Below are 20007 nucleotides of genomic sequence, written 5' to 3' on the forward strand. Positions count from 1 at the left end.
CCCGTCAAGTATGATACACTTTGTCTTCGCCATTGCTTCCTCGTACTTTTCATTAGCTATCAGGTCAATTGGGATAGCCATCACTCTCAAGGCGAAGCCCTTGATACGATGTCTATCTAGAATGGGCAAGATCCTGGCCTTCCAGACCACAAAGTTGGAAGCTTCGTCCAACCTGTCCTGATCTCTCAGCCCATTCACGACCATCTCACTGCTCTTTTGTTGACTCCTCCAAGTCTCTCTCCTTCCCGCTTGGAAGTTCTTGGTTCGACTCCTGCTGAGTCTCTCTACTTTTCGTTTGGAAGTTCTCAGTTTGACTCCTGCTAAGTCTCTCTACTTCTCGTCTGGAAGTTCTCAGTTCGACTCCTGCTGAGTCTCTCTACTTCCCGTCTGGAAGTTCTCTTCTGGACTCCCTCTGAGTCCTAATTTCCCACCTGGAAATCTTTTTGCCAACTGTCAAGTTGCTCTTCTCCAATCGTCTGTGCAACTGCAACATTGATCCGGATGCCTTGGCTAGAAATCCGCCTCAGAAGCAACTCCCTCTACCTTGGTCTTGCCCTGTTAGGTACTGTTCTAACCACAGTACCCCACCAGCTTCTCTCCCGCAAATTGCCCACAACATCTTTCACCCCAACAACTGAAGGATTGAGCCTCTTGGCTCTGCGCAATCCCGACACCGGCAAAGCAGCTCCCTCAGCCAACTGTGTCAACCCTCTTGGCCTCTGCGTGGCTCTGCGTGAGCCTCTTTCTACCCTCCTCAGCCTCTGCGTTGCCTCCCTTTGGCCCAGACTGATGACGCAGTCCCTCTGCGTCAACCCTTCCTCTGTTGCTTCCTCAAGGATCAGCTACTGTAACTCGGGACAGTTGATTCTGCTGCACATGCTCTGCTCTGCTGATGCCTTCAACTCTTCTGTGATCTGTAACCACGCTCTGATACCATGTTGAATTTTCTAAGTCTATCCATTTGAAAATTAATCTGTATTCTGCTAGTTTATTTCTTCTACTTGTAAATTCTGAACAAGTTATTTAATACATTTAAATATCGAAATAAACACAATACAATCACAACATCTATAGATCATCAACTGAAAGAAAACAAGCACACAAGTGACACCGTTATTTTTGGACAAATGTCTTTGGAAAAACCCAATGTAGGAAAACAGGGGCAGCTATTTTGAGGGTTATATTATTATGCAGTCTTTCTGAGTACAATTGAGTGCCTAACCGGCTCACCCGACAGAGAAAAATACACGACATCAATAACTCTATATTCAGAAACAGGTATTTAGAAAACCTGTCCCACGAAACCCTCTCCGGCACAACTGAAGCTCAGCGCTGACACTCTGGCCTCTGCGTCAGCCTCTTGCTTACCTGTGTCAGTCCCAGGACCCTCTGCGTCAGCCCTCTGAGGCACTACGCATCCTTTGGGACCCTCTGCGTCACTCCAGCAGCCTATGCATGGATGACACAATCCCTTTGGCCTCTGCACTGTCTCTGCTGAGCTTTGTGTAGCCTGGATTGGCTGCTGCTCTCGCTCTCTCTACTTCTGCGCTAGTCTCTTAGTATTGTCTCTACCTCTCTGCCTCGTACTCACTGCCCCTTGCTGCTAATCACTGATTCAACTTTGCTTAGCAACCTCACTCGAGCAAAATGAATCACTGATCACTCTATTGTATCTTCCAACTGACCCTCAAACCTCCTCTTATACTTTTCATGTTGGTCCTTCAACGGCCGAGATTACATCTCTAATCAATGACTAAGATTAAATTTGGCTTGATCCATGACTTTTGGAACTTTCTAACCTAGTTTTATATTAATACCCATTAATATTTTATTTTTCCTAAGTTTAGACTTAGGACTCTTGGAGATTTCATGTGCTTTAGCCTCTCCACTAATTTTCATGGCTAGAGCACATCCGATGCTACCTCAAATCAACACTCCCTTTTAGCGAGGACTGTGCTCTAGTAATACTCTACACTGATTATCACCTTGATTATCCAACACCATTCTCTGTGCTGATGCTAGGCCTCCCTGCCCAACATCCTCTGCACTGCTGCATCGTGTACTGCTGCCCATGGCCCTGCCACTGCCATTGCTGCATCCATACGACAACTCCCTCTGTATTCGTGTTGCTGCTAGTCCATCCTCCCAACACTGCATCTCCTCTCATCACGCTGCATTGTGCTGCCCATAGCACTGCCACTGTTAACTGCTGCACTGCAACTCAGTTACTGAGAAGTAAGTCACTGATCCACCCAACTTCTGACATCCCTGTCAGGCTAGAAACACTCCTGATGCTGAAGCTCCCTCTGCCGCTAAAAAGTGCTCCCTCTACTGACCTCTGCGCTGCTGCAACAACTCGCTGCATCTTGCACCGTTGCACACTTCTCTGTGCCATCCTGCACTGTGCAACCCTCTCGTGACTCTCGCACTGTTGCAGCCTACTAGCCTCGCGTTGTCCCGGGACTCCTGCATTGTAGCACTCTCTGCCGCTCCATCTGCATCTGTCTCTACCGACATCCGTCAGTCCTGCTACTCCTCTTCAGGGCTCCTGTAGCAAGGTACAATTCAAGAGGTTGGGTACCTCAAGGATCCTGCCCCTCATCGCTTGTAGTCTGTCTGACTACAGCTCGATGTCTCCCCACTTCTTCTCAAGTGGCATATGAGCACTCATGGCACAATTGTCATTCTCCTCGACTTCTTTTTTTGCCCTCGTTGGCGCTGCCTTGGTCTCAGAAGCCTCTTCCATACTCTTCTTCCCAGGACACTGGTTCGCAAAATGACCCAGCTCCCCACAATGGAAGCACTTGACCATGGAGAGGTCCTTCTTCTTTCTTTTCTCTTGCTTCCCCGCAGATGCTAGAGCTGCATTGTAATATTCCTAATTGGCCATGGCTAATTGGAATATTCAATTTTGCTCAATTTTGCCTTGTATAGCTGTTTATAAATAAAAAGGTGAGGAGAGGGGGACATACTCACTTCATGAATAAAGACACTCCCTAGTAGCACAACGTTGTAACTCAAAAGGTGAGCCAAGGGGGGCCAAAGAACCACGTAGACACATGGAGTGACTGCGCAGATGGTGAGAAACACATGGCAAGAGGAAAGCTACGTTGGAGGAGGTGAGCCTTGGGATTGAGAGAGGCCAATGCTATAAAGGAGAGAGGAGGCTCCTCATTTTGGCATTCGATGATGAGCATTTGAGCTAGTCACTTCGACTTAGAGCACGCTGGTTGTTTAGCTAGTCTGCAGCACTGTTTAGTGCATTGAGTGTCTTCGTTTGGAGATCTCACCCTTAGCCCCGGGGGACTTCGAGTGCCTGCTCGGGCAAGGTATTTCCATCAGTATTTTTGTTGTAGTTTCATCAACATTTTGGCAGGAGGATTGAGCATCTTAGGTGACTACGCAATCTGGAGAGGGATGATGCAGTGCTTTCTGGCAGAAGTTCTGGATTGAGGTTTTGCAGGGGGATTTGTGCTGGGAGGTTGAGCAGGGGATCAACCCTTGCATATTGGAGGGTTTTTGCTGAGTTTCAGGCAGAGTTGTGGTGAGTTTATTTCAGTAGCAGCGTAGAGCCCTGAGGGATTGCGTGGGTCCTCAAGGGGGCGATTTTCGAGGGTTAGCTATTTCAGAAAAACTTTTTGGGTTTTTCTGGGTTTCTTGAGTAGAGTCTGATTCCAGAGTTTCAACATTTTCCGAGGAGGAGAACAACCCCAAATCCTCATTTGATTCCTAGCAGCAGCAAGGCAGTTCTCTGGCAGCTTGGACGCAGTTCAGAGAGAGGCCATTCCTTTGCTATTCTAAGTGTATTTCTTCACTTGCCTTGTGCAAGTGGAGGTGCCATCTTTCTTATCACCTCCTGTACTCATTCTATTACTCAGTATAATAAAATGTCTTAGCATTTCTCTCTGCATTTCTTGAGTATCTGCTTATGGTTATATTGTTATATGTTGCACCATTGTTATTTTTATCTCTTTGAGCTTCTCGGCTACTATACCACTTGTGTGTTTTCTCCTATACTCTTAGACAGAGTCTGAAAAGGGCCAGGTAGCCTCTAGATCTCGTCCTCTTTTCAGAGGCGACATATCTGGTAAATGCCCTCCCAGTCCATCTCTGGTTGGAGTTTACTTGTGTTTGAGGAATATTCCTGATAAGCGATATTACAGTGGTATCAGAGCATAGATCTGGCTCAGTCTGTGCAGTTAGCAATCTATGACACCGGGGAAAAGCCCTACATCTGTTATAGAGGTAGGAGGTACAGAGACACTGGGCGTAGGTTGGAAAACACCTACGGAGAGGGAGACTGTGTTCCAGTAGTGGACGCAGGATAGGAGGAGCCTGTGGTGGACGCAAAGCAGGAGAATCCGATGGCAGATGATGACGGGAAGAGATTTGCGGACATGCTCCTCAAATTAGTGCAGGATCTGTCGAGGCAGATTGAGGTGATGGGACAGAGATTTACGGCAGTAGAGGCTAGACAGCGTGAGAGCCCACGGGTTTTCCAGGTTGGTGAGGGATCGGGTGCATCCCACCTTTTGCTAGAGTAGCATGATACTACTCAGCAGGTGGCCTCACATGCCCCTACACGCTCTACCATGCTCACTTTCTTAGGAGCAGACACGGGGGCCGGAGCCCAGTAGGAGGCAGAGCCTGGTCATATCGGCGATTATTTTGCAGAATACCAGGCCTATGGGTAGGAGTTCAGAGAGGCTCTCTCATTTAGAGACTTTGTTAAGCTCCAGCGGGATAGTAGACCCCGCGACCATCACAGAGGGTACCGGCATTATCATGATGGTGACAGCCACTGTGCAGCTAGTAGATTCCACTTGCCTACGTTTTATGGTTCATCAAACAGTTCGGCAAAGTCTTAGGTGGAGAAGCTGGACATTTACTTCCAGCTTAACCAGATGTCGGAGACAGAGGCCATCAAGGTGGCGACATTACATTTGGATGGTGAGGCCCAGGATTGGTGGTTCCATGGGATGGTTACACTCAGACACTCTGCAGTGACGATATATGCGGAGTTCACTAGGAGATTGATGGAGAGGTTTGATCGGAGGGATCCGGAACAACATTTGTGGGGCTGACGAGGCTCAAACAGACTGGGAGCCCAGAGACCTACATTTCAGATTTCTTGAGGGTTTCAGTGATGGTGCCAGATCTATCCACGGCACGGAAAATCTACATGTATGTTGAGGGGTTAGCAGAGTCACTTCGGGGTCTAGTCAGATCCGCTAGACCAACCACCCTTCAGGATGCTATTAGCAGGACCCGGGACTTATAGGATGTCTTACCCAAGACTCGGACACCTTACCCCCAGCGACAGGGTTTTCAGCCTAAGGGGAAGGATGTGAGGATTTTGCCTCCGAAGGGGAATCCACGACGAGTGCAGCTTGATGATGATGCCAGGAGGGAGTTGAAGAAGAAGCGGTTGTGCTTCACCTGTTAGGAGCCATGGGCACCGAGACATAGATGTGCTGCTGGCAAAGCACATTTTATTGAGGTCTTCTCCGAGAGTAGCGGGGAAGAGGATGAGGAGGATGATGTGGAGGCAGGAGGTAGTCATGCTGCGCAGGATCGTTTGCCACCTCCACCACCAGTAGCGGGTGGTGCAGCTTTTGCACCTACCAGAGGAGCCCTTGCAGCATTGTGAGGAGTTCCCAAGTATTTGACGCTGCGCGTACGGGGGACAGTACGTGGCCAGCGAGTGTCAGTTTTGGTTGACAGTGGGGCAACCCACAACTTCATCGATGCACAGATGGTTGAGCGGAGAGGTATACAGACAGAGAGCTTCGATGGGTTTTCAGTTTTGGTCCCAGGAGATCAGACCATGGTGTGTGCATGTTATGTACCAGAGTTATCCGTGACGATGGGCACTTACACATTGATTGACCACTTTTTCGTGGTCGATATTCCGGACACCAACATGATACTGGGTGTTCAGTGGCTCATCACTCTAGGGAAGGTCACCACAAACTGGAAGACCCTATAGATGGAGTGGGATGATGAGAAGACAGGAAGGCATGAGAAGATACGGGGATAGCATACATATCCGCCTCAGGTTGTTTCGGCTCATCGGATAGAGGCAGTCTTCCGGAAGGGAGACATAGAGTGGGCAGTAGAGCTGCGTGCATTAGAGACAGGGACTACAGGGCAGACAGTGCACCCAGAAATATAGTCCATCCTTGACCGGTATGCCATAGTATTTGGGGAGATTCCACCGAAACAACCACCGCACTGGGGGTTTGAGCACACTATTGAGCTTGAGCAGGGCATACAGGCAGTGATTACTACCCCCTATAGGCATCCCAACGCCTATCGAGATGAGATTGAGCGGGCCATTCAGGAGTTGCTAGCTCTTGGGCACATTCGGTCGAGCACGAGTCTTTTTGCTTCTTCCGTGGTGTTGGTGAAGAAGAAGGACGACACCTTGAGGATGTGCATTGACTACAGGGCTCTGAACAAGAAGACCCTAAAGAACAGATACCCCATACCCAGGATCGATGAGTTGATGGATGAGTTGAGAGGATCACGGTTCTTCTCAAAGATTGATTGAGATCTGGGTACCATTAGAGTCACGTGAGGGAGCAGGACATTCCCAAGACCGCCTTCAGGTGTCACTATGGGCACTTTGAGTTTTTGGTGATGCCCTTCGGGCTAACCAACACCCCAGCTACATTCCAGTCTTGCATGAATCACATCTTCCGCAGTCACTTAAGGAAGTTTGTGTTGGTGTTCTTTGATGATATCCTCATTTACAGCAGGACTTGGGAGGAGCATCTCCAGCACATTGAGACAGTATTGTGCATCTTGGAGGAGCAACAGTTCTATGCCAAGCTCTCCAAATGTGAGTTCGGGTTGATGGAGATGTTATACTTGGGACACATCATAGGAGTGGACGGAGTGAGGGTCCATGAGGGCCATCAGAGATTGGCCGGAGCCGAGAAACGTGACGGAACTTCGAGGATTCATTGGCATTTGTACTTACTACCAGAAGTTCGTTAAGGGTTTCTCACAGCTTGTTGCACCCATGACAGATTTGACGAGGAAGGGGGCATTCAGTTGGTCGGATAGAGCGCAGCGAGCCTTCGACAAGCTCAATGAGGTTATGAGCAGCTGCCCAGTGCTTGTGTTGTCGAATTTCACGCAGCCATTTGTTTTGGAGTGTGATGCGTCGGGAGAGGGAATCGGCGCAGTGTTGATGCAGGGAGGTCACCCTAGAGTCGGAAGCTCCTTCCGCACGAGAGGTTGTATTCTATATACGACAAGGAGATGCTGACCATCCTGCATGCATTGGCTAAGTACCAGCAGTATTTGGTGGGTAACAGGTTCAGGGTGAGGACTGATCACAACAACCTCAAGTTCTTTTTGGAGTAGAAGCAGTTACAGCAGAGGCAGCAGAAGTGGATCAGCAAGATCCAAGCATATGACTTTGACATCGAGTATGTCAAGGGTAAGAACAACGTCGTAGCAGATGCCCTTTCACGTAGGCCAGCCATGTTGTCCTATATGAGCTTGGACGCATACTGGAGGGCTCGACTCTTAGTAGAGTACTCCAAGGATAGATTTGCATGTGAGGTTCTGGATGGGCAGGTGGCGGATGACAGGTACAGGGTGGTCGATGAGATCATCTACTACAGGGACCGGATCTTCTTGACTGAGGGGTCTCAGCTCAAGAAGAAGATACTTCAGGCATCACATGATTCACCATTGGCAGGTCATCAAGGGTTTACCAAAACCTACAGGGCCATTAGAGAGAGGTTCTCATGGAAGGGCCTCAAGGAGGACGTACTCCAGCATGTCCGAGAGTGCGATGTTTGCCAGAGGAACAAGGGGGAGATGAGCCATCCCGCAGGATTATTGCAGCCTCTTCCCATTCCGGAGGGGAAATGGGAGAGTATTTCGATGGACTTCATCACAGGGTTGCCCATGGTGCAGGGCAAGGATTGTATCTTTGTCGTCGTTGATCGACTGACAAAGTACGCACATTTTTTCGCCATATCCGCACACTACACAGTAGCACAGGTGGCCGAGCTGTTCTTCAGAGATGTCTTCAGACTACATGGTCTTCCTAAGACCATCATCAGTGACAGGGACAGCCGTTTCATGGGCGGGTTTTGGCAGGAGCTTTTCCAACTGGTGGGGACAGAGTTGACACCGAGTACCAGTTATCACCCACAGACGGACGGGCAGACAGAAATAGTTAACAAGTGGCTGGAGGGCTACTTGCGTAACTATGTCAGTGGGCAGTAGAGGGCATGGCTGAAGTGGCTGCATCTGGGGGAGTACTGCTACAACACTACACATCACATGTCCATCGGTATGTCATCATTCTATGCTTTTTATGGATATCATCCTTTATCTTTTGCTGACGTGATGTTTGGTGCTAGCAAGGCTCCGAGAGCCATGATTTGGATCCAAGAGAGTTAGGATATTCTCCGAGCTCTCAAGGATAATATGGCTACAGCGCAGAACCAGCAGAAGCTGTATGCTAACAGGGGTCGGGTGGAGAGACAGTTTGAGGTAGGGGACCTGGTCTACCTACGATTACAGCCATACCGATAGTCGTCACTGAAGCAGAAGGGGGCTGAGAAGCTCAAGCCCCGCTTTTATGGGCCATACAGGGTGATACGTAGGATTGGATAGGTTGCATATGAGTTGGAGCTGCCCCAAGGCAGCAAGATTCATAACATTTTTCATGTATCATGCCTGAAGAAGGCATTGGGGTAGCATGTGACAGTGATAGATAAGCTACCACCCACGGATGATGAGGGGCATTTGGTGTTACAGCCAGAGGCTATTATTGATACCAGGGGGAGGCGACTGCGGAGTAGGACAGTCCGGGAATTCTTGGTGAGGTGGAAGAATTTACCGGATGAGGATGCCACTTGGGAGAATGAGAAGATCTTGTAGCATCCATCACTTCAGTTGCTTGAGGACAAGCAACATTTTGCCGGGGGAGACTGTAATATTCCTAATTAGCCATGGCTAATCGGAATATTCGATTTTGTTCAATTTTGCTTTGTATAGCTGTTTATAAATAAAAAGGTGAGGAGAGGGGGACATACTCACTTCATGAATAAAGACACTCCATAGTAGCACAACGTTGTAACTCAAAAGGTGAGCCAAGGGGGGCCAAAGAACCACGTAGACACATGGAGTGACTACGCAGATGGTGAGAAACACGTGGGAAGAGGAAAGCTACATTGGAGGAGGTGAGCCTTGGGATTAAGAGAGGCCAATGCTATAAAGGAGAGAGGAGGCTCCTCATTTTGGCATTCGATTATGAGCATTTGAGCTAGTCACTTCGACTTAGAGCATGTTGGCTGTTTTGCTAGTTTGCAGCACTGTTTAGTGCATTGAGTGTCTCCATTCGGAGATCTCACCCTTAGCCCCGGGGGACTTCGAGTGCCTGCTCGGGCAAGGTATTTCCATCAGTATTTTTGTTGTAGTTTCATCAACATTTTTGCAGGAGGATTGAGCATCTTCGGTGACTGCACAGTCTTGAGAGAGATGACGCAGTTCTTTCTGGCGGGAGTTCTGGATTGAGGTTTTGCAGGGGGATTTGTGTTGGGAGGTTGAGCAAGGGATCAACCCTTGCATATTGGAGGGTTTTTGCTGAGTTCCAGGCAGAGTTGTGGTGAGTTTATTTCAGTAGCAGCATAGAGCTCTGAGGGATTGCGTGGGTCCTCAAGGGGGCGATTTTCGTGGGTCGGCTATTTCAAAAAATCTTTCTGGGTTTTTCTGGGTTTCTTGAGTGGAGTCCAATTCCAGAGTTTCAACATTTGCTGAGGAGGGGAACAACCCCAAATCCTCATTTGATTTTTAGCAGCAGTTGCAGCACGGCGGTTCTCCGGCAGCTTGGACGCAGTGTAGAAAGAGGCCATTCCTTTGCTATTCTGAGTGTATTTCTTCACTTGCCTTGTGCAAGTCGAGGTGCCATCTTTCTGATCACCTCCTGTACTCATTCTACTACTCAGTATAATAAAATGGCTTAGCATTTCTCTCCGCATTTCTTGAGTATCTGCTTATGGTTATATTATTATTTGTTGCACCATTGTTATTTTTATCTCTTTGAGCTTCCCAGCTGCTATACCACTTGTGTGTTTTCTCCTATACTCTTAGACAGAGTCTGGAAAGGGCCAGGTAGCCTCCAGATCTCGTCCTCTTTTCAGAGGCGACATATCTGGTAAATGCCCTCCCAGTCCATCTCTGATTGGAGTTTGCTTGTGTTTGAGGAATATTCCTGATAAGGGATATTACATGCATCCTCTTCGTCCTCCTTGATTCTGACCCCTTTGTCGCTATTCCTTGCCTTGGTCACCCGTTTGATCTCTTTTTAACGAAGAGCCGCCCACAGTTCCTCCCAATCCAGAAGGCTCGTCCTGCCCAGTATGCTCTGGACAAATACCTCCCAATCCTCCGAGACTGCGTTCAATGCGGTCCTCACCATCAATTCCTGATCCGGTGTGGCCCTTATGGAAGTTAGCTGGTCACAGATCTCCTTCAATCGACTAAGGAAGACATCTATCTGCTCTCCCTTCTGCATCTGTTATGACCACAATTGATTTTCAAGTAACATCTTCCTCTGCATGGAAGTATGCTGGTACAATTTCTTCAGGGCATCCCACATCTCATTTGCCGTGTCCTTTTCGGCAATATGCGACACCACATGATCCTTGACCCCATCAAGGATGATGCACTTCGCCTTGGCCATTGCCTCCTCATACTTCTCATTTTTAGCTGGGTCAACTGGGATCACTATTGTTTTCAAGGCGAAGTCCTTGATGCGATATCTGTCTAGAATGGACAAGATCTTGGCCTTCCAGACCACAAAGTTGGATGCTCTGTCCAACCTATCCTGATCTCTGAGTCCATTCACGACCATTATGCTGCTCTTCTGTTGACTCCTCTGAGTCTCTTAACTTCCCTCCTGGAAGTCCTCTGTTCGATTCCTACTGAGTCTCTCAACTTCCCGTCTGGAAGTTCTTAGTTCGACTCCCTCTGAGTCTTGATTTCCCTTCTGGAAATCCATCCTCCTTGGTCTTGCTCTGTTAGGTACTGTTTTGACCACAGTGGCCCACCAGCTTCGCTCTGCAAATTACTCACAGCCTCTTATACCCCAACAACTAAAGGATTGAGCCACTTGGTTCTGCGCAATCTCGACACTGGAAAATCAGCTCCCCTAGCCAACTGCGTTAGCCTATTCTACCTCCCTTAGCCTTTGTGCTGCCTTTCCCAGGCCGAGAATGATGACACAGTCTCTCTGCGTCACTCCTTCCTCTGTCGCCTTTCGCACAGATCAACTCTATCACTCGGGACAACGGAATTTGCTGCTACTACTCTGCTAGCTGATGCCTTCAGTTATCCTGTGATCTGCAACCACCCTCTGATACCATGTTGGAATTTCTAAGTTTAACCCGTTAGAAATTCTTCCTGTACTATCTGGTTTATTTCTTCCTACTTGTTTAATTACTTAACAAGTTATTTGCCAAACACAAGTACAATATCAACATCTACAAATCATCAACTGAAAGGAAACAAGCACACAAGTGACACCGTTAGTTTTGGACCAATGTCCCTGGAAAAACCCAATGCGGGAAAACCAATGCAACTATTCAAAGGGTTTTATTATTATGCAGTTTTCAGAAGACAACTAGGGTGCCAGAAATGGCTCACCCAACAGAGAATGCCCTTAGAAGTAGTACCTCTCCTCGGAGACAGATATTTCGGTTGATTAATCACCGGATGAATGATCCCACAACAACAATTACAACTTCCACTGCTTTGCGTCACTCTGATAGGGACTGCGTCACCCTTCCCGGCTCACCAACACCCAATCTTCCCCACGAAAACCTCCCAGCGCTGCCTCTTGGCCCTGCGTCAGCTCTGCTAGCCTCTGCGTCAACTTCTGGAGCCTTTGCGTAAGCCCTTAGACCCTCTGCATCACACACGTTGGCCTCTCTGGGCTCTACGTAGCTCCTAACTGCCTGTGCGTAGCACCCAATTACCTCTGCGTCAACCTCTCCCAGCTCTGCGCTATCTCTCTGGTACCAACTTTGCCTCTCTGCTATGTATTCACCGCCCCTCGTTGCTGATCACTGATTCTATCCTTCTTAGCAAACCCCGCTCTAGATAATAGAATGACTGATCACTCTGGTGTGTTCTCCAACTAACCATCAAGCCTCCTTTTTTACTTTTCTCGTTGGTCCATCAACGACTAAGATTAAATCTCTAATCAATGGCTAAGATTAGATTTGGTTTGATCCATGACTTTTAGAACATTCTAACCCAGTTTTATATTAATGGCCATTAATATTTTATTTTTCCTAAGTTTAGACTTAGGAACTCCATTAAAAATATTAATTATTTTAATATCTCTCAAACCGGTTAGAATCTGCCCCAACCATTTCTGGGTCTTGGAGATCTCATGTGCTTTAGCTTCTCCACCAATTTTCATGGCTAGTGCACATTCAATGCTACCCCAAATCAACACAAGGGTTGTAATCTTTTTCTTTATCATTAATACAAATGGCATTGTTTTTCCCATACATCATGTCTTTGATTATACATGTGTAGAATAAGGTCCCTTGTTCTCTTATTTAGAGTTATTTGAGTATATTGTATTGTATATCTCAATCTATTTGCTTGCCTTGGCTAATTTGCAAGTTTTTCTTTCGCGAGTTAAAGTTGGATTTGGAGTGAGCGAGTGAAGAGAAGAAGAAAGTTTGCGAACATCAAGTAGGTTTTCTTCTTATACTTCGAATATCTCTAGGGAAAGATAGTGTAGTTTGTTTGGTTGTTTCTAGGTTAAGCCACTGAACCTAGGGAGATAGTTTCTTTCCGCAAAATGGATTTGTCTGGAAAATAGGGAGGTTGAAAAACTCCCTAGAGTGAAACCCTTTGTTAAGAATCAAAGGCTTACCTAGGTGTTGTTACATGGTTTCATAGTCATACTATAATCATTTTTATAATAAAATTGCAGAATTTGGGATTACAATGATGACAATGACTCAATTTTTTTTGTCCATTGATGTGTACTCTGCTTCTTGAAATTGTTGACATGTACATGGTCAATAGGTGATCCAGGTGGATGTTGGTGGCCACCCACCTATCCCACTTGGACCCCCACAACTGTCTCTTTTAGCTTTTCAGTTTTCGTAATTGTAGCACAATTTACTATTTTTAGCAGTTTTTTGGGCCTTGAACTTTCAGAGCCGTTTTGAGGCCCTAAACGACGTTTTTTGAGAAAACTAGGAGCAACATTGATCTAATATTTCTCTTCCCAAAGTTATAGTCCTCGGATAGATCTTTCTAACGAGCTATTGTACACGTCAAACGAAGATCGAATGCCAAAGTTACGACCCTGGGAAGTTGATGTACTAATTTACCCAAACGGGGCCCACAGTTTGGCGTTTCATCTTCTAGGGTTAGGTTTTTGGATGTTTAAGGTTTTCCATTGTTTCTCAACAATAAATAGGCCTTCGAGTCTCACTGTAACACAATTCAGAGGCATGTAGCCACCACATCTCTTCTTAGAGATAAGCTACCATCGCCCTAGCTGGTTTATTTCCATTGCTGTTTGTAAGCATATTTCAGTATTTTACATTAATGAAATGAAGTATTATTTCCACTGCATCTCTGTGTTTATGGTTATCTCTGTAATTTGTTGCGTTCTTGTTTAAATCCGAATCAGTGGTATCAGAGCGGTCTACTTTTTCTTTGTTTTTCTTTGCATGTCTCCAACGAAGTCGGGATATAAGGAGTTAGGGCTTGAACTGGTCGAACCTTTGCATGACCAGCGTCGTAAATACCGACGGCCTCCCATGGCGGATGAAAAGAAAGACAAGGGGGCAGGAGATCCTATTAAAATTTTGCTCGAAGAAGCCCTCGAGCAACAAAGGAACGCGATGATGGACAACTTTGCCGAGATCCTTCAGTGGCTACCCAGAGGCGATGTATCGGCTTCTAGCAGCTACTTTGGAAACGCCACGCCCTTTAAGGTACAAGTTAATTTTGAAATCCCCATATTCGAGAGTCAAATAGACGCAGATGTCGTAGATAAATGGTTAAATTTGCTAGATGGGTATTTTTCTGTTCATGAATTTTCGAGTCGAGAAAATATTGTTTTCGCTCTTTTCAAAGCAGCGCCCCACGTCAAGGATTGGTGGGAAACCTACTGCGAGCAGAAGGATGAAAGTATGGGCTCACTATTTTCAGCCGCACCCACTTGGAGTTCATTCCGGGATGCCATTAAGGAGCAGTGTTACCCTGTCAAAAGCTATGAGGACAAACACATAAAGTGGACCACGTTGCGACAAAAAAGGGACCAAGATGTGTCAGAGTTCACAAACATTTTTCATACCCTTCGCACACAGTTGGGTATCAAATATTCTGAGCTGCATCTGGTACTCAAATACTGCGACTGCCTACACAGATACATCCAAGAAGAGATGGAGTTCCTGAACATATCCTCGCTTAGCACGGCGTATCGATACGCTGTCAAAATCGAGCAAAAGTTCAAACAGAAGAAGCGAGACTTTGGATCTGCGAATCCGAAGACCAAAGGACAAAGCCAAGGCGGGGTGACCCAAGACAACCCGTCGAAGCCGCAAGAAAAGAACAACACCACGAAGTCGAAGAAGGACACAAGAAAATGGTGTGAGTTCCACAAGAGCTCCACTCACAACACAAGTGAGTGTCGGACCAACAGTTGTTGGTGGCCGAGTTGAAGGCTTCAGAATCAGATGCATGTTTCGACCTTGAGTCAGAACCCAACAAGGGGATTGGCAAAGGGAAGCAAATCATTGATGCGGAGCCCATCGTCACTGTTGCCACTGCTAAGATCCAGAAGAATGAGCCCGAAGACCCAGAGGAGGGGGAGCGTCTTTTCCACTCACAAATGTGGGTGAAGGGTTCACCGCTACAATTCATTGTTGACAGTGGGAGCCAAAAGAACCTCATTTCAGCAGAGGTCGTGAAGCGGTTGGGCCTACCAACTACACCACACCCGCAGCAGTTCCACCTTCCCTACAGCATCAAGCCCTTCATAGACGAGGTATTGTATGATGTTGCACCTCTGGATGTTTGTGATGTGTTATTAGGCTAGCCATACTTGTGGAGGCGACATGCTGTGTATGAGTCAAGGCCACGCACTATCATTATTTCTTTGGGTAATTCATTATACAGGATACTAGAGGTAGCCCCACCTACCACCACCTCTTCGATCACTGCTAAGAAACGCAGCAAGATCGTCTCCCAAACTAGGAAATTCATTTTCTGTCTAGTTCGCTCCCAAAGTAAGGGGAAGATCGTCACCACATCCATGACCCCTGCGAAGAGTTCCTCCACACAGCAGCAACAGCAGAGGGATATGGTCATGAAAGAACACAGGAACAACTTCTCCTCACCCACAGGGGTACCACACAAGCTTCAGGTGGGCAACAAAGTCTGGTTGCATCTGCAGAAAGAACGCCTTACAAGAGCCCATCAGAAGCTCCGACCACGCCGACATGGTCCTTACACCATTACCAAGGCTGTGGGAAATAATGCTTTGGAGCACAACATTCCTCCATTCCTTTGCCTGCACCAAGTGTTCAATGTGTACCGCCCTCGACCATGCTTCCCACCATTACTGGACACATCCAAGATTGCAGAACAGCTCACTAGGGACCAAGTTCAACAGATGGAGGAACTCAACGCAATGGGGACCATTGCTTCCTAAGGGGGGAGGAATGATCCAGGTGGATGTTGGTGGCCACCCACCTATCCCACTTGGACCCCCACAATTGTCTCTTTCAGTTTTTCAGTTTCCGTAATTGTAGCACAATTTATTATTTTTAGCAGTTTTTCGGATCCTGGACTTCCGGAGCCGTTTTGAGGCCCTAAACGACGTTTTTTGGGAAAACTAGGAGCAACATGGGTTATCAATTGATGTTGCTCTTCCCAAAGTTATAGTCCTCGGATAGAGCTTTCTAACGAGCTATTGTACGCGTCAAACGGAGATCGAATGCCAAAGTTACGACCCCGGGAAGTTGATGTATTAATTTACCCAAACGAGGCCCACAGTTTGGTGTTTCATCTTCTAGGGTTAGGTTTTTGGATGTTTAGGGTTTTCCATTGTTTCTCAACAATAAATAGGCCTTCGAGCCTCATTGTAACACAGTTCAGAGGCATGTAGCTGCCACATCTCTTTTCAAAGATAAGCTACCGTCGCCCTAGCTAGTTTATTTCCATTGCTGTTTGTAAGCATATTTCAGTGTTTTACATTAATGAAATGAAGTATTATTTTCACTGCATCTCTGTGTTTATGGTTATTTCTGTAATTTGTTGTGTTCTTGTTTAAATCTGGATCAATAGGTGGGATAGGGTGGAATATCTCGGGCATTTACTAAGCTAATTGTGGATTTGCTCCACATGTTTGACACAAATATGTCTAATTTGGGAGAGGTGTATGAGGACATTGACTCCATGATAGAGAAGATGAGGGTGGTTATAAATGCCAAGGAGAAGGACCCAATTGAAGTCATTTACAAAGAGTAAAAGATATACTGACCAAAAGGTGGAACAAAATGACCACCCCATTGCACCTTTTGGCCTATGCAATGAATCCAAAATATTGTTCTGCAGAGTTGCTAAGTGATCCAAAAATACCGCACCAAACAAAGACCCAGAAGTCTCACAAGGATTTAAACAAGCTTTTAGAAAGCTATTTGTAGATCTTGAAATTGGGATTCGGATACGTTCAGAGTTTGGTAGAAATACTATGGTGGGGACCTTCCACATATTCCAAAATTGGCCATGGGATCTTTGTCACAGGTTGCTAGTTCTTCTTCAACAGAAAAAAATTGGAGTACATATGGGTTCATCCATTCGGTGAAGCGAAATAGATTGGGCTCCAAAGAGGCTGAAGAACTTGTGTATGTTCATTTGAACCTTTGCCTTCTGTCACACAAGTGTGACGAATACAAATTCGGGCCCACCAAACTATGGGATGTGGAACTAGAATTGCCTGACTTGGATATGACGTTGAATGTCATGTTTCATATGACTTTGTTTGATGAGGAGACACCATTAGTTGGATCTTCAAATGGACATGGCAACGGTGTTCCCATTTCTTGAGAGGACGTAGATCTTAGTTACATGGATGAAGACATATTTGATGATATACAAATGTAATTTATGATGATGCTTTAAACTTTTGAACAATGAACAGAATTGATGATGGTGATTTTTTAATGTTGACAGTTGAATTCATGATGATGATTATGTATTTTTAGATATAGAATCTAGACTCTAAAAGATGAATGGTAATATGAAATTCTGATTTTATTATATGTGTGTGTGTGTGCTGTTTCCTTGCCTTATTGTATCAAGATTTTTTGAAAATTTTCCATATCCATTTCAAACCCTGTATTTGTATCCGTTCTTGTTTCTATTTCAATGCAACTTAGAAGAGGAGGCTCTTTTATACACATAGATCTTTTATACACATAGAGGTAATGCACACATGATGGTTGGAGAAGCAATCATTCGCCCAAAGACTTTGTGATGATGACCTCATGACTGACTTACTATCCCATATAAATCTCATAAAGTGATTAAAGTAATTGCGTGATTGGGCACAATATAATTTTTTTGATCAGGTGAAATTAACCACAATACTAAATACAACTTGGTGAGAAAAATGTGCTGGTACTTTCTGAAATGTAAGAACGAGAAATGATTACAATAGGAAAGAAAATTGGACTTTTGTTCACCTATGGTGTGATCTACATAAAGATGAATATTACAATGCTAACTAATATTACAATGCTAACTAATTGTGGCTTGTAAGGGATACAGTTTCGAAGTGTTTTTTTATATCCCCCCCTACCCCTCTTTGCAATACTGTATATGGTGATATTTATTTGTAATGTTATCTTTTTGTTCATATATCCTATTGCACATGATTGTTCCTTTAAATTAGGGAAGCTTCATATACTTACAAATTTGTCAAAAATACTAATTTACATATACAGCATGTTGGCAATATTTTATTTTTCCCTTTTGTATTGAGGGATATGAATTGAGATATACCCAAATTGGAATGTTTCAGTATTACCTTGAAAAGAACCTTGAAGCGAGAAAGAGAGAATTAGAGCGTGAAGAAGAACTTGAGGGGAAAGCTCCAAAGGTGAAAGCCAAATCGAAGATGTCTAAGGTATATATACTTTTGCACTTAAAATATTAACCAAACTGTTGTTGCTTCTGTAATATTTCATTTATACCCAAATAGCTTCTTGCTTTTTTGAATTTATGTAATTTGAAAGTTGGACCTCTGAAAGCTGATAATTCTCACAAATTGAGCTTCATGAGCTTCATGGCGCCTTCTTGAAAGGTTATCCTGATCTCTTTTTCTTTAGTAATGCAAGGCTTGTGATTCTACTGGTTTGCCAAATCTCCCTGCTATATGATGTCAGATCACCTAGTTGTCTACAAGACCTGCTTCTTTCCATCAGAGCAGGGCCACAGACAATTAGGTCCAATCCTGAAAGGACTAAGCCACAAAGCATCTCGAGAGGGAGAGTTTGCAATTTTTCTGATCCTCTTTCAATCAGCTGACCCCTTTACTTAAGATAACATGATTTGAAAATTGTTTTACCTCGATGAGATCTGCTGAAAATGTGCCGCAAGATTTATTTGTTGAGTAAATGAGTTAAAATAAGTAAATTGTCCAATCCTCTGAAATTCCTGTCAACGTTCTAAGGTATTTATTTTCATTGACTGTTTTATTTGGTTATCTAATTCGCAGGCAGAGAAGGAACTTAGGAAGAAGCAAAAGGCAACGTCTTTTCAGAAGAGTCAAGCAAAGACGAGAGTGTCAAAGAATGCTAAGCGCTGGAATTGATTCTGAAAATTGCACATATCCTTGTTGATGTATTCATTAATACCTGTAGCGTCACGTTAGGCTTTTGCTATTGTAAAAAGTACTTACAACAAGCTCCTAACCATGTTAATCCAATTAAGCCAGCTATTGTGGTCGTGTACATGAATGTTTTGTAAGGGAATTACAGAACTTTACTTCTTGTCAATCTAACTAGCGTACATGAAAGTCTCAGAACTGGCGTATAAAATTATTAAGTGGAAAATGAAGGTTCTTGAAAAAAATAAATGGTCGTTTGACATATTGATTGTGTATTTATTGTTGGTAATACTATGAAAAATATTCAGATCAGCCTGTGATGACCTGAGTAATTGAATAACATACAGTTCTCTGTTCAAAAGTCATGAAAGGTGGTTTGAATATCTATCATCAAAATTTTCTTTTCTAAAACTTCTCAATTTTCTCCGTGCCTTTTTCATAAGGGTTCGTGGTTGCAAGAACTATTCGGTAAAGAAATTTGCTAATTAATCCTAATTTTGATTTGATGTCGGTTGCATGTCACTGGTTACATCTGAGTTTATTCCAATCGTTTGGTCTAGAGCATCTGGAAGAATGTAACTTTAACGTTGTATTTCATTATGTTGCAGATTTTGTTTCCCAAATTTTGTATTATCCTATTGGAAACAACAAAAAGTTTGTAAGAACAGGAAAATAACTTTTGAACAGTCATCTCATATTTTAAAACGTATTCAGAGCCATGATGCTCAAGATTGAGAAGTTTAATGAAGTGAATGCAAAGTGTTGTAATCTTCTTTTGGGTCAGGATCATGCTTCTAGACTTTATATTAACAAGGAAATCAGATCACTATCATCCGTTGGGAGTTCTGTTAAAGAATTTTATAGTTTTTATCCTTGAAATTACACGAGGGTAAGTATAATGATGATTACCGTCCATTAAGATTAACTTTGGTATACTTTGAGCTGTTAGGTAACTACAAGCAGGTCAATAAATGTGATTTGCTAGTCTTTGTATAAGAAAAATATTTGTAAATATACATGATTGATTATCGATTGTAAGTTAATTTGACAGAAGCTTTTAAACTTTAACTTGATAAAAAGTCAATATATATTAATGTATGTTGAAT

General features: G+C 44.7%; 1 protein-coding gene across 1 annotated transcript in view; it reads left to right on the top strand.

Annotated features, from left to right (window-relative positions):
* Nucleotides 1-19213, top strand: part of LOC149163645 (ABC transporter F family member 5-like) — a 300745-nt gene extending 281532 nt beyond the window's left edge. The window contains exons 8-9 of the mRNA XM_089431793.1: nt 18095-18199; nt 18791-19213. Of these exons, the coding sequence (XP_089287919.1) occupies nt 18095-18199; nt 18791-18886 (201 nt within the window). The 3' untranslated portion in view covers nt 18887-19213. The remainder of the gene's footprint in view (nt 1-18094; nt 18200-18790) is intronic.
* Nucleotides 19214-20007: the final 794 nt, after the last annotated feature.

Source organism: Pinus tabuliformis, chromosome 5_1, assembly GCF_031772625.1.
Source record: "Pinus tabuliformis cultivar Carrire ecotype Pingquan chromosome 5_1, CPIR1, whole genome shotgun sequence".
Classification (NCBI taxonomy): Eukaryota; Viridiplantae; Streptophyta; class Pinopsida; order Pinales; family Pinaceae; genus Pinus; species Pinus tabuliformis.